Below are 16005 nucleotides of genomic sequence, written 5' to 3' on the forward strand. Positions count from 1 at the left end.
TTGCATCCAAAAGCCATTTGAAGGACACCAATGAACCAAATAAAACCACACAAAAGATTACCTGGATCAAAGTCTCCACAAGGTCTTCTTCGTTAACTTTTATTCTGCCCTGCGATCCGGTTCTGAATTCAATATTTTTGGCAGAGCCAGTATGGAACACTAAATTGCCCCTTTCAGAGGACAAGCGAGGCCTGGTGCATTGAAAAGGAAGAATATTGCACGTGGTGTTAAATTTGCCAGAGATATAATGAAGCTGATTGATCTATGCTCTGTCTGAGCAAGCCAGGTTGCAGGTTAACACCCCAAGAATGATACTTACTGATCCTGATTGATGCCCCTTTTGGCTCTCTTTTTCTCAGTAGATTCAGATCCATAGTTGAATCCAGAAATAATCAGGAATGTCACCAAAGCCCACCGAAGAGAGCCTGGACTCAACATTCCTCCCCGCAAGTCTTCCTGGACTGTGCAGTGGGTTAAAGTGAAATCTGTACTATCTTCAAGGATTAACCCAGTGTCAGGTGTACTTTGCCCTGACAGGACTCTGTGCATATTCACAGAGATGCTTAGTCAGCTATTTCCCCCTTCTGACCCATCCATAACTTAGTTAAGAGAGAAAAGGGAGATTTCATTTGCCAGGAGTGACAATATGCCAGGTGAGTAGGTTTGAAAGAGCAGTTCCTGGGACATGTCAGCAGGTACTTCTTACTGGGCAATGATTCTCCCTGGACTGGTAATCTTGGTGTGTGCATCTTGATGGTGCCATGTAACTGTATTTTGGTTTGACCCGCCTTGAACCCTTTCCATAGCTCCAGCGATAATGGAAACACGGCTGGAGATTCAGCCATGTTCACAATATAAAATCGCAATATAAAAAACAGAAAATACATTATAAATACAGTGGTACCTCGGGTTAAGTACTTAATTCGTTCTGGAGGTCCGTTCTTAACCTGAAACTGTACTTAACCTGAAGCACCACTTTAGCTAATGGGGACTCCTGCTGCCACTGCTGCACGATTTCTGTTCTCATCCTGAAGCAAAGTTCTTAACCCGAGGTAATATTTCTGGGTTAGCGGAGTCTGTAACCTGAAGCGTATGTAACCCGAGGAACCACTGTAAAAAAGAAATCAAAGGCTACCCAATGATCCCCACCTTCCACAACACATTTTAAAAGGGCATCAATCAGCCAAAGACCTAAGAGGAACATTTTTGCCTGGCGCCTAAAGGTGTATACCTCCCTGAGGAGGGCATTCCACAAATGGGGAGCCACTGCAGAAAAGGCCCATTCTCATGTTGCCACCCTCCGGACCTCTCGTGGAGGAGGCACATGAAGAAGGGACTCAGAAGATGATCTCAGGACCAGGTAGGTTCATATGGGGATAGGTGATCCTTGAGGTATTACAGTCCTGAGATGTTTAAGACTTTATGGGTCAAAACCAGCACTTTGATTTGGGCATGGAGATATCCCCACCACAGTAGATGACTCTTCTTACTCAGTTTGTTCATGTTGGCTCAGCCTCTCCTACACTGAGCCCTCCCCCCCTTTAAACTCACAATGATCCCACTTGCAATGATAAGTAATAGCAACTGCCCATAATTCCAAGATGTTGTGATGGTGCATTTGATCCTGTCTGAGAACATTTCCATCTCTTTTAGATATTTCCCGTTGTTCTTTTTCTACAAAATTATTAACTAGTAAACACTGTTCATTCACAGAAGTGGGTATGTCTGCCAAAACCACAGCTTTTAAGGGTGAAACAAAGGTCACCAATTGGTGCCACCAATCCTTTATCTGTGTATCTGCACGCCCTTATTATCTGTCCTGTTTGCCATTTCTATGCATATTAGACTCTGAATTCTGTGACTAAATCACTGTTTGTCTACGAATGTGCCCAGGAGAGTATGCTACACCTTGCCAGAGACAGAAGAGGCTATCTTTATTGATTCAGGACTTATAAACCCAGAAACCACAAGAGCACTTAAGAGGTTTCATATATCGGGGCAGCAAGATATATTGAACAACTAATGGGTTTTGATTTTAAACAAACTTACACAGGAAATTGAGCTGAATTTGATATTGAGAGTCTCCTGCAGGGTGGAAAAAATATTACATTAGGATAAGTATAGTGAAACGGTGGAAAGCAGAAAAGGAAAGTATATCTGACCATAATTAATTGCCAAATAATTCAGTTTTTAAAAATTATACATGGAGACACAGTGCAATTCAAGCCTTTAGCCAAATCTGTTAGATGAAGGCTTAGTTCTAATTTAGAAACAAACTAAGATGAATTAGAGGAATAAAAGGTGACAGGATAAAAGTACATAAAATTATGCCTGGTACAAAGAAAGTGAAACACTTTTCACCCTCTCTCACAACACTAGAACTGTGGTTTTATAAAATGTTTTTATAGTGGTACTAGGTAATTGCAGCTGGTTATGACTTTTCTTACAAAATAGTTTGTTTATTTAAAGCATTGACACCTCAACATTCTGCTTAAGTGCAGAAACGTCCAGATGGCTTGACATAAAAATGTGAATTGTTCCTTAACAGAATGTAGAAATTTATTTGTCACTAACAAATGTAGGTTATAGTGCCTGCAAATTAAAACATAGTATTAATTTTGAGTAACGCTCTGTATTTCCACAACTGTCTTACGACAGTCACGTAAACTAAGAGAGGCTTATTCTTCCAACAAACCTTTTGTAAGGGATGTTAAACATTTGCAGTTACCCATAAAGTTCATTTAGATAAGGCATAAATTATATACTATAAAAGCTTATCTTTAAATTTTTATATAAACTCTTGATTTATGGCCCTGTAATTAGCCACAATCATCTCCAGCAGCTATTGTTGTTGTTTAGTCATTTAGTCGTGTCCGACTCTTTGTGACCCCATGGACCAGTGCATGCCAGGCACTCCTGTCTTCCACTGCCTCCCGCAATTTGGTCAGAGCACTCAGGGCTGATTTCCTTCAGAATGGAGAGGTTTGATCTTCTTGCAGTCCATGGGACTCTCAAGAGTCTCCTCCAGCACCATAATTCAAAAGTGTCCATTCTTCGGCGATCAGCCTTCTTTATGGTCCAGCTCTCACTTCCATACATCACTACTGGGAAAACCATAGCTTTAACTATACGGACCTTTGTTGGCAAGGTGAGGTCTCTGCTTTTAAAGATGCTATTAAGTGCAGTAAAAATTGGTTATTTGACTACATATGTCCCGCTGTGCAGTCCTCTACTCAGAAGTACATCAATTGGACTTTCTTCTGATTTGACATGTATAACATGCACTGTATCCAGTTCCTTCACTTGGAATGGACCTTAAACTTCTGTGGCCAACGTCTCTCTGTTTTGGAACTCCTGATGTCTAATACCCAATGCACATGACCTCTACAGGACCTGATCCATAAAAAATAGAAATCCAGCGTGTACTACAATTAGGCCCACAACGTTTCTTGATATTGGTTTTACCAACTGTCCAGCAGTAAAATTTGCAACACTGAAAAGTGGCTCTCTTCAGAGTGTTCCCATTTAGAGAACAGCTTGTCTTGCTTTGCCTTCTCACGGCTGCTTGGCAAAGGACATGTTTGCCTAGTTTGGAGTAATTTTTCTCCGCTTTTTATCCATGCCCAGTGACCTGCAGAGAAACTAGACTCAAGTGGCTCAAGTCCTAAATGCTACGCTCTGAAGCATCCCTTGTTTGCAAGTGGAAAAGTGAAGTAATCCTCTCTCGAGCTTGCTTGTCAACCAATCATTCCTGCACCTCACTTCCATACTCTCTTGTCTTATGCTCAGGAGCAGAAAAATCTTCTGACTAATCTGATGTCATCCTTCTGAAAGCTAGTCGCAGGTGCAAGAACATCCTGGTCAATAATGATGTTGTTTCAGCAATCTTTGGAGACCTATTATATTAATGATGATAAAACAATTAGAAGAGTTTATGACTCCACATCAGAGCTGCTTCTCCAGGATCCAGAAGAAAGGAGGCCCAATAAATCCATCCTTAATAGCCAGAGAGGCTATGAATTGTGATTATGGACCACTTCATGGATTTTAAAAGTTACTGCAGAGTGGCCAGTCATCTATAGCTACAGTTATTCTTCCAATTGGCCACATAAGGTTCCGCACTCAGAGAATGAGCTCATTCTTAGTATATAACAGCGCTCCCCAAACAGCTGCCCCCCAGATGTTTTGGACTACAACTCCCATCAAGCTGTGGAAAAACATAAAAGTTAACTGCTCTGGGTAGACAATCACTTTACATAATTCTTACATTTGTACACTACTTCTTTAGCAATTAATTTCATGCCACATTTGCCACAACAACACTCCTTGAAGGAACCTCTAGGGGAGCCGAGCTGAAACTCTATTGCCACAGGCCCATCAGATTCTCGGTTGTGAAATGGGTAAGAAGAGGTTGACCAAGCAGCAGTGCCACAAAAGGCCAAGGTTTTCATTCAAGCAACCATGAGGGTCCAGGAATATTAGGGGCAAGCTATTTGGATGCTTTTCAAGGCTAATCCTACACAGAGCAGACCCACTGAAGTTAATGGGTATGATTAACTTAGGTTCAATACTTTCAATGGGCTTACTCTGAGTAGGACTTGCACGGAATACCACCTGTTGTCTGTGCAGCACATGACCCTCCACCTCCCCTCCTGTGCCGCCCTATGTTAAGATGTGGACTGGGAATGTGCTTGGAGAACAGAGCCAAAGAAGGCAGTCAAGGCAAGTCAAAAAACGTCCCTGAGCATCAGGAGAAAGAAAGAAAGTGTTCTGCAAGTGAAGGCAGAGTGTTCAGAAGAAGTCTTCTTCATTGCATTTGCTGGCAAAAGGCTCATTTCTCCTCCCCCTGCCCCATCACAGATCCAAAACATAGTCTAGCTATCCTATATATTTCTTCCTTTTCAAACTTGGCTGTGGGAGAGCATATTGAAAGTAACAGATCTCTGGGTTGTTGTTTTTTGGCTTGGAGGCAGGAAGAGAGAAGGGGTTGTTTTGCAAACATTCATTTCTCCCTTCACCCTTGTCCAGAAAGGAAGAAAGGTGTGTTCTGGATATCTAGGGTGTTTTTTGGAGCATTTTGCAAGAAAAGGCAGAACTCCAGGTTTCTTCCGTTGCTTTTGCTTGCAAAACTACCATTTCTTCCTCTCCCACTCTCCATCATTTCTGCAGTCCTTGTGTAAAGATTTTAATAAGTGGAAAGCACACCTGTCTGTCAACCCTGTGACATCATAATGATGCCATGTGACTCTCAGGTGGGTTGTCTTTCTCACCTGTCAGAGTTGGCCCATGAGAAGCAAAAAAAGGCTTCCCAGCTCTACATCAATGCAGCTGTGCTGGTGAGCTGTAGTATCAGGGCACATAGGCCACAATAAGTGCCCAAGAATGACTAGGACCAATGCTCTCCCTGGGAGCAGTTTATCTTATTATCCATTGAAGTTCTCATTAATCAGATTGAGGGTGGAACATGCTTTTTTGTGTTTAAGTAGTCTATTCCGGGGGGAAAGGCCATGTTTTATTCTTACATTCTATCATAATGTAACCTCTATTTTACAACTGCAGAAAATTAAGGGTTCTTGCATGCTTCCCTGCAAGTGAGATGTTCACACCCTTGCAAACAATATACCTGGAATTGATTGCACAAATCCACATTTGTATTTGATGAAATCTGGGATTCCAGGTTTATTTCTGTCAAGTGTTTTGCTGCTTATATCCCCAGACTAACTAATGCAGTGAAAGCACACCTAAATACACCTTAAAATAATCTAGGAACATATAAATGAGGCTACTTTACCTGAATATTCTCTGCTGTCTGTAACACTGAGCCAGTTCCTTCTATATAGTGACCATACCACTTTAAAAATCAATTTAGGACAAGATATTAAGATTCCTGTGAGATTTCCAGTATTGATTGTGTGCAGGGGTTAAAAGGGCAGTGCTCACAACAGCCTAATGAAAGAATCTGCACAAAACATTATTATTGAATGCAGATGATCTGGGGGATTGGAAAATTAGCCAGTATGAATTTTAAAAATAGAAGACCATACAATGCAATCAATCCAAATAGGGTATATATTCCCAGTTGCCCAGCTTGTACTCAGAGCCAGGAATTTCCTGCAGTTTTTGCTTCGTTTCCTCCCTTTCAGTTTTCTTTAAAAAAAAAACAGTTTTATGGGCAATTGCTAAAATGAAAAATACAGTGCGCACTCGACTCTTCCGCGCTTGTGTGATTCATGCTTCTTCGGAATGGCAGCCATGCCCTGCTGAAATCAGTGGCTTAATGTCCACAGATTCTTCATCAGATGTACTAAATCCATTTCCTATTATATGTACAGAAAGCAGGGCCACTTCATAAGTTTGGGCTCACTGATATTCAGACAGAACCATTAGTAAAAGACATATGGTTTTATTTCAAAAAAGACCCATAGCAATGAACTCAACCAGATGTTGTTTTTAATCAGTACTTTCAACTTAATGTTGAGCATGTTTATTTCAAAAGGACACACACACACACACAAATGCCTACACTTAACAATGAGAGTCCAGCAATTTTTTTTAATGATGCTATGCTTTTTCTAGATTCAATGAGGTTTTTTTGTGTAAACAGAAGTCTCTTGCAGGCTGTCATTTAATGTTAATTATAGAACAAGGATCTAAGAAATGGGCTTGATTTCCTTGATAACCATTCTGGAAGAACTAGCTGAGGAAAGACGCAGTTTTAGAAAGCGCATTTTAGATCTCTTGCCCATACAGCAAAAGCATATAACAATAGAAAACATGTAAAAAGGTGCATGCTGGGGAGAGGAAGGTAAATGTTTGCACTGGGTTGAGGAGGGGTGGAATCTGTACAGTGAGTAGCTAGCAAACTGTTTCATCAATGCTACTTGGAGTGCGAAATGCTTAGTGTATGTACTGAAGGCTGTGGTCAGCTAGGAACTCCAGCAAAGACCACAATGCATGACACATGGAATTCCACAAGAGTTTAAATTACTGTCCTAGACAGCAATTGACTTTGCAAATAAAACAAACAGATATGGGGAGAGGGGACAAGGTTGCAACTCCTGGGAACACTGTAGTGCAGCCTATCCCAGAGCAAAGTGGTGCTTGCTGCAAGTATTGATCAGCTGATTGGAAATCCTCATCTTTCAATTCCAATGGCACAAAGAAACCAGGGTCTGCAGCTGCTACTACTGGTTGGCAGCGATTGCCAACCTCGCTTTCCTTGCCAGTCCAGTTTGATTTGGGCAAAGGTAAATGCTGCTCCTGGTGTCATGGTGAAGCCAGATGACTGACAGAGGGACATCATCTCTCCCAATCACTGTTGTAAGATCAACGCAGGAGGGTGGAGAGCCACTGTACAAAACCAGTTTTAGTGTCTCCAGAAATTATCCTATGCTTCGATGTTTATATATATATACATACACAGTGGTACCTCAGGTTAAGTACTTAATTCGTTCCGGAGGTCTGTTCTTAACCTGAAATTGTTCTTAACCTGAAGCACCACTTTAGCTAATGGGGCCTCCTCCTGCTGCTGCGCCGCCGGAGCACAATTTCTGTTCTCATCCTGAAGCAAAGTTCTTAACCTGAAGCACTATTTCTGGGTTAGCGGAGTCTGCAACCTGAAATGTATGCAACCTGTAGCGTATGTAACCTGAGGTACCACTGTGTGTGTATGTGTGTGTGTGTGTATAAATATATATGTTTGTGGAATAAACATGTGCGTTTCCAGGGGGATATAACATGCCACACCTGAAATGCCACTATTGGAAACAGGATACTGGACTGTGCAGCAATTGATGTGATTCAACAATACACTTGTGATTTATATTTTTCTCCATGAGGCACTTCCTGTTTTGCCTCTCAGATTGCAGCTGCCATCACTGAGGAAGCTGGCATTTGGAATCCTTCCGATATTCAACTAGAGATAGTTGGACATAGTTGACATTCATGATATTGAACAAGCTGAGAAGCAGTGGCAGTTTAATGAGGACTAGATACATCACTCTACATAATGCATCGTTGTCTTGAAGAAACCATATGAAGTGCATGAACAAATGATTTCGCCAGCAACTCATAGCATGCCTTTGCTCTTATGAGGGATAGCCACGTTTCTTTGAAAGCCATTCAGCATTGTCCTTTGTGAGCACTGTTTCGGGCTGGATGTTCCCACAGGCTAGTCAATTCTTTTTTATTAGATCAGGAAGAATGCAGTTAGGAAAAATATGTTCCAGAATAGTCTGGTTTGTTGGCTAGCTTTTTTAAAAAGAAAAAGAAAAAATACAAAGAAAATATTGTATTCTAATATGAGAATAATATTCACCAACACTTCTTTTCTGAGAGGCTTACCCTTTTATGAAGCACGTAGATCCTCTGCAATAGGGTGGAACAATGTCTAGAAGAACAGCGTAACGCAGTAATAACTTTCCTGGCAGGAAGTACTGACTCAGGGCTTCCATCACATAATCTTGGAGGTCTTCTTTCAGCATTTGCAAAGAGAAGTCATTGTCCGCTTTCCAGTTCTCCCACTGTTTCGAGCTTGAAAAGAACGTCCTCCTTCTGTGGGTGTTGTCTGCCATCATTGTCATAACCAGAGTCTGGCTCTTTCATAGGCTCTGGGGAGCTGTGTTCTGCCAAGTCTCTAGGGCCTTTGGACACCTCTGAATCCGCTGGCTCTGAGCTTAGGAAATCTTGTCAATACCAACAAAAATGTGCAAGCAATTAAAGAAATTTTCTCTATTCTGGGCTTAAGAGAAACACACTAGTTCTTTGGCTGTCATTGCAGGGTTACTCCAAATGATATATTATGTGATTTGATTTATTTATTTGTAAAGAGGACTTTAAAAAATATTTTAGTAATTTTCCAAAAAATAAAAAATAAAATAAACCCAACAACAGTACATCTTCATAATCAAACAAGAAAAAAGTAAAAAGTTGGCTTCCCCTTGCTCCTTCCCTGGTTCCATGGTTTATCATCATACCACATGTCCATTTTAAATTGAAAAATCATTGAAATTACTTATTGTCCATTCATAATGTCATTACAAGTATTTCTAAAATCCTGCTAATGTATTAACCTTAACATTGCTTCTGTATATATTCAATAAAGTCCTTCCAAATCTTTTTTAAATTAATTGTCAGCAGGCTTTGCAAAGAGGTCTTTTGATTATGACATTACTCATGCAAATTGGAGACAAGAAAATTCTTGATATGTAAATCCATAGTTTTCCAGTGTTCGTATAAATTCACCTCTGGCAATACATTTTTTAAAAATCAAAACACGAATTGCACTATGGCACGTTAAATGCCCAGGTTGTGCTATATGTATAATACATATTCTGCTGATAAACTGTTATGCTTGCTGAGTCACTTGGAGTCAGCAATTCTCATCAAGAGATTTAGTTCAGCCTTCTGTTTTTCCTTTCTGTCCCGATTACATCCCTAACCTTTATGGCCTGTGGGAAAAATGCTCGGTGAGAGCAGGATGCTGAAGGAGATAGGCCTTTGGTCTGATCCAACAGGGTCATTCTTATCTGCTTAAGAGAAAGTGAAAGGATAACATCTCTGCAGCATCTTCTTCACATTACTGGGTCAGGATTTAATGCTGAATTTTATATGAAAGCCAATATGTCCTTCCCTATAAACACAAGTTGCAGAATATATATATAAAAAATCAATAGCATAAAATGTCCTAAAATTTTCTGGTGGCAATTGTGAATCTAGAATTATAGAGGCTGCTTCACCAGCCTCCACTGACCACTAAAATCCACCATGAGAAGCTTTTGAGTCTGGAATTTGAGTTATGTACCTTATCCTTATATCCTGTCATCTTGGGAGTAGCATCTATGGTTGAAAGTCAAATATAATTGCATGACTGTTGGATTTAGGAAGGACTACATCAGGGTGGTTAACAGCTTTCATCAAACCTGGCCTTTGGTCATGCTGGCTGGTGCTGATGAGAGTCAAACAACATCTGGGAGACAACAGGGTAGTCGCTCTTGGACTGGAACACCACCAAGCATCTTTCCAGTGCAGATCTTCTGTTATTTTCTATGTCAATTCTGTCCCCAGGAAACAGCATTTTCCAGCCTGAAAATACCTTTTTGTTATTTTTCGATTGATTCCCTCCCACCCCTCCAGCTTGCCAGCAAATTAGAAAAGAAGTGTAATTCCACCATGCCTGGCAGAAGATGTTTCAAAGCCTTTGACATTTTCTAAAAGTAAATATTTGGGTAGCTTTACAAATCTGCAAAACAATTTGTTTAAAGGGTAGATATAAAGCAAGAATGTTTGGATCAAATTCGCCATTGGGCTAATATGCCTTCTACATTTGACATCTGAACAGTGTGACAGTGCATTTATCCCTCATTATTTTTATTTTTTTTAATTGCCAAACAATGACAAAAATGTTCAACATTTCTAGAGTCAGGAGCCCCAGGCAATGAAAGCATGTGAGCACTATCTCAGCAACACACAAGAGCTGAGGGAGTCTAAAGAAATACCATAGCCTTGAAACTTGAGTGCTTGCAGCTTCACTCAGAAACGCATGGCCAAGGAAGATTAGAAGTGCGTTTGCATATTTCCAGATAATGTCACCCACCCAAACTAGACTCTTCTCAGGCTGCAGAGGGTTGGAGAGGCTACACAAAATGCTTTGCTTACCAAACAATATTTCTGCATGTAAGCAAAGAGATGCTATAATTTAAATAGGCACCATTCAAAATTCTACATTTCAGCACTAAAGCATTGATGGCAGGAAATGCTATTTAAAAAAACACCCTCTCCTTTACTAGATATATTTATTACCATGTATATAAAACCTCAAACGCTGATGATATAATTGATAAATAAACGTTACATTTTTTAAAAGTGTCAACAAAATGTTTTTTTCCACAGAATATTCGTAAAAGTATCTAAAGTTCCATTCATATGTTCCATTCACTTGGAACTAACTCCTAGTGGAATTTGTAGCACTTAATTATAAGTAACATATGCAGAGAATGCTGCTGTACAGCTAATTAACTAGCTAATGATTTACAGAGCGATCCCTATGAAAGATTGGATAAGAAGAGCTGGTGTGAGGCAGAATTGCCTATCTGATGACAGAGAGGAGGTCTGCCAGCAAGGCGCATACCTGCTCCAAAGGTCCTGCCAGTGCGAAGATATGAAACAGGGTGTTTCATCTAATCAAGAATGACTTGGGATTCAACCCCCCTTGCTCCCCTGACATGCCCATGGATCAGGCCCCTAAGCTATGCCAGCCTGGAGCTGGAATAGACATTTCCCCTTCCACAGGTGTGAATAGGGAAAGGAATATTAAAACAACAACAACAAAGCAGCTGGGAGCAGGGAAGAGAAAGCAATCCCTGGTTTAGAGGGACCTGGCAGGTCTCTGGATGAGATGATGGGCCTCTCCCACACACAATATTAGGTTTGTCCTGCCCTAATATAATGGACAAAATCAGGACTATGGACTTATAGGTGTCCAGTATTAGCTGAAATTTTACTCATGAGGTTTAGTTTCCAACTGTGGCCAGTTCTGTCGTTGGTTGGTTTTTGATCTGCATAACCTGGAGCGTGTAACTTTAACACTTCAGTGTTCACTCCTTGCCTTCTAGATGTTGGACAATGTACCATTTCATCTCTGCTTTCTCTTGCTTAGGTTATTAAATATTAAACACATAGCTGGCTACCTATTACACCAGTTCCTAAAGATCTTCACTGGTTGCCTGTGTGCTTCAGGGGCAATTCAAGGGGCTTATGCTGACATACAAAGCCCTGAATGGCTTGGGCCCCAAATATAGAAAGGAACGCCTCTCCCCATAGAGAGCTCCATTGCCCTGTGCATGGAATGGCCTTCTCTGTAGTGGGTCTCAGGTTATGGAACGTCCTCCCTTCCAAGGTGCATCTGGCCTCTTCAATGTATAGATTTTAACATCAGGTCAAAGCACACCTGTGGAAGTGGGACAAGTGTGGATGACCCCCAAAGTATGACATGCGTTCCTTGCATTGAGCTGTATGTAAGCTGCCCCAATCGAGCTGAAGACGGAAACAAAATGGCAATCATTATTGTGCAGTTACAAAAAAAGAGAAAGAATATTTATGGAAGAGAGCTTCTTTGGACTTGGGGTGTATTTCATTCTAAAATATATCAACCTGTATGGATTATTTTTATACATGATTGTGGACAGAAGGACGGAGAGTGCTGGATCCCTGCTAGCTCTTCTAGGGCCCAGAGGAGCTTGGTGGGGGGGCCTTTTGTTATCGGAGGGGGTTTATAATAATTTTCATATAATATACAGCTGGGAAGCACGTCCCACAATACAGCAATATATACAGACCTATATGGACACCAGCTAATTAAAAGACATCAGAGAGAATTTGTTGACTTGCCATTTATAAACTTTACTTTTGGAACAAAGCCCGGTGCCTTTAATGAGAACTTGATGAACAAAGGAGAGATAAGAGGACTGAATACCAAATAATTGGACAGAGAATAAAATGATTTAAAAAACTGCCTCTTGTGGGTTAACAACATGAAAATTTTGCTACAGAAGATGCAAGTCACAAAAACAACAGCTGATTAGACTGAGAATAAGGATGGATAATATTAGCTTTGAATTTGAAAAATACCCAAAATGCAGAGACATGAATAAGGATGATCATCTCCAGACACCTGGAACATGGGAAGTCCCAAAAAAAAATCTAGAATTGGAATATATAATTGGTGTATTGTTATTATTGCAATTTGGATTGATTTGATTTAATTCATCATTAATTGGAAGATTGTTATTGAAAATGAATAAATTCTTTAACAACAATAACAGAGCTATATGTAAGCTGCCCTGAACTGCATAGTGAAGGGTGAGAGAAATGCCTATAAAGAAATAATATTGGGGGTGACTGTGGCAAAGGTGAAAGTAGTACCCATGGCACGGTCTCTTACTCAGAGAAAGGGAAATTCATGGCCTCGCTGAAAAACAACAACCCAAAACAAAACAAAACCCACCCAACCTTATTCAGAGAAGTGTTGCTTGAGGTCATGGGGGAGTCAATGGCGCTCTGCACTTTGTTATTAACAGTCGTCATGACTACATGTGACAGGCGGTGTTATCTCAGCTGCAGGCACTGTGACAACGTCATCAAGTACGAAAAGCAAAAGAAAGATATGCTTTTAATAATAACAATAATCCAGAAACAATTTTTAATAGACGAATAAGCATTGGTAAGAAGAGATCCGTCACATATGTGTGAGCTTTTTGAGCGAGAAACAGCATTAAACCCCATTCTGTTCTTCTCATTCATTTCTAGATTCCATGATGGAGACAGTCATCATGTAGCAGATGAGAATCAGAAATGTAATGGAGGGGAAATGGGAGCAGGAAGCACAGCACAGGACTTTTTTCAGAGCAGGAGCAGCTATGTCATCTGCCGTAGCATGGGGTAAGTGATGAGGCCTCTGGCTTTCAAGCTTTCAAGGTCCACTATTGTCTGCAGCAGATTAGCACACCAGAAGTCATAAAACGAAGGGAACCCAGCAGGCAGAGGTCAATGATGAGGGATGATACAATAGTCTATTACAGGCACAGGCAAACTCAACCCTCCAGATGTTTTGGGACTACAACTCCCATCACCCCTAGCTAACAGGACCAGTGGTCAGGGATGGTGGGAACTGTAGTCTCTGGAGGGCCAAGTTTGCCCATGCCTGGTCTAATAACATCTGATGGGCACCAAACTGCCTACCCTGCTCCAGAGGATATTGACAAGGACTGGATTGGAGTCAACATGCAAATGCTTTTTTCCCTGCGTTTACATGCTAAATCATCATGTTTAATGGCAACAAACAGGTCTCGGGTGCTTATTATGGGATACAATGATTGGTAAGAGCAGTATCACAACTCAGTCAGAAACTGACACAATTGGGCCACAGCTGCCTTTGCTGGGACAGCCTTTCCTTTCCCTGAGATACCTGCAAAAGCACTTGCATCAACCCAACTTCACTCTGCAGCAATATTTTATACTGCAACCCTTTGTTTTGCCTATTAATCTGAGAGCTGACAAGTGTTAGGCTGGTAGTGCAATACACTTGGTTTGGTTTGGGACACTATTGTCGTTACCTAAAAAAACTCTAAAGAAGGCAAAATGACTTTAGAAGTTTTGATTCAATTACCTTGGAAGAATATCAAGAATATAGACAAAACTCCGGGTCGTGGGGTCAGAAACATCACCCTGTCAGCCAACTCTGTGGAGAAAAAGAGAACAGAGTCAAAGCTATAAGCAAATGTGACTTTTGTGCATACAGCTCTGAATTCAGACTGGATAATTGCTAGGCTTTCATTTCACACAAATACTAGACCTCAGTCAAGAGGTTAGGTGCAGTTTTTGTTCATTCACATGCACTATATATGATACAATTTTCATTCTTGTGCCTGCATCCACAAGCAAGCCTGCAGTTTATTCAGCTTTGTTTTGCCTTATGATTGAAAAGCTTGAAAACTGCCCAACTGCAGTTTTGGGTGATATTCAGTGGAAATCCTGCTCACTATAGACCCATTAGAATCAACAGACATCCTTTACTTAGAGACATTGCTTTCAATGGGTCTACTCCAAGAGAAACTTAGTTAAACATAACATTTTGTTTCATCATTAGGTCCAGTGAACAGGAGACCTCCCTTTCATAATAGGTGATGAACACAAATCCGACAGCCAGTAACCCAGCTGTGCTGAAGCTGGTTCACACTTCTGCTTTTATTTCCTCCCATCTGTTCTTTTTTAAAATTTATTAAATGCCATTAATTGTCATAGTATTGTACTTAGTTTAAAAAAATCTATAAAAAATATGCAATCATATATCCCTTTCTGAGAGCTGTATTTTATCTTCCAAAATGTGCATTATTTTTAAAGCCCTAAACGGCCTCGGTCCAGTATACCTGAAGGAGCGTCTCCACCCCCATCATTCTGCCCGGACGCTGAGGTCCAGCGCCGAGGGCCTTCTGGCGGTTCCCTCATTGCGAGAAGCAAAGCTACAGGGAACCAGGCAGAGGGCCTTCTCGGTAGTGGCGCCCGCCCTGTGGAACGCCCTCCCACGAGATGTCAAAGCGATAAACAACTACCTGACATTCAGAAGACATCTTAAGGCAGCCCTGTTCAGGGAAGTTTTTAACATGTGATATTTTAGTGTATTTTTGGTTTCTATGGAAGCCGCCCAGAGTGGCTGGGGAGGCCCAGCCAGATGGGCGGGGTATAAATAATAAATTATTATTATTATTATTATTATTATTATTATTATTATTATCATTATCATTATCATTATCATTATCATTATCATTATCATTACATCAATGCATGTTTTCCTCTCTTTCTAAACAGAAGGGAATTTGAAGCATGCACCTAATAAAGTGTTGACAAGGAGGGCTCATCAAAATCATAGCAAAAGACAATCTGTTGAACCTCTGTAATGATATTCCCCATATAAAGAAATCAGTTCAGCATTTTACATTACGGATAGGATGCTTTCATTCTTTGCTTCTGCGTTAAAATTCCATTGTGTTCACATTCCATTGCATGCCGCAGTACCACCTTAGCTTAAAAAAGTAACACTGCTAATGCCATGTGTTTGTCATAATGGTGGCCATTCTCTAATACACAGAGAATGTTCTTTGCAGATTTGCAGTTAAGTCATATCAAAGGCCAGCCACCATAGTGATGTCAGCAGGAATGTGCATAGCCCAGAATGTTATTAGCTAATCACTTTAACAGAACAGCAGGAACAGCTCCAAAATTATTCCAATGTGATTAACAGTGAGCTCACTACAAAAATGAGAAGAAAAAAAACACATTTCAAAACATTAACAGTTTCTAAATTTAAATGGCTAGAAGAAGCAAAAACTGCATTTTTAAGATAGTTACCAATGTTTAAACAGTGGTGCTTGGCCATCAACACAATTCTTTCAGGATGGGTGATATATGTTCACAGCAGGCCACAGGAGCCTAGTTGCAACATTCTGCAGC

At 40.6% G+C, this 16005-nt stretch overlaps 1 protein-coding gene across 1 annotated transcript in view; it reads right to left on the reverse strand.

Annotated features, from left to right (window-relative positions):
* Positions 1–464, reverse strand: part of CUBN (cubilin) — a 137269-nt gene extending 136805 nt beyond the window's left edge. Inside the window, exons 1-2 of the mRNA XM_083578438.1 lie at positions 320–464; positions 62–191 (exon numbers count right to left, since the gene is read on the reverse strand). Coding sequence (XP_083434564.1) covers positions 62–191; positions 320–438 — 249 coding nt within the window. The 5' untranslated portion in view covers positions 439–464. The remainder of the gene's footprint in view (positions 1–61; positions 192–319) is intronic.
* Positions 465–16005: the final 15541 nt, after the last annotated feature.

Source organism: Podarcis filfolensis (assembly GCF_964270895.1).
Source record: "Podarcis filfolensis genome assembly, chromosome: 12".
In the NCBI taxonomy this organism is placed as follows: domain Eukaryota; kingdom Metazoa; phylum Chordata; class Lepidosauria; order Squamata; family Lacertidae; genus Podarcis; species Podarcis filfolensis.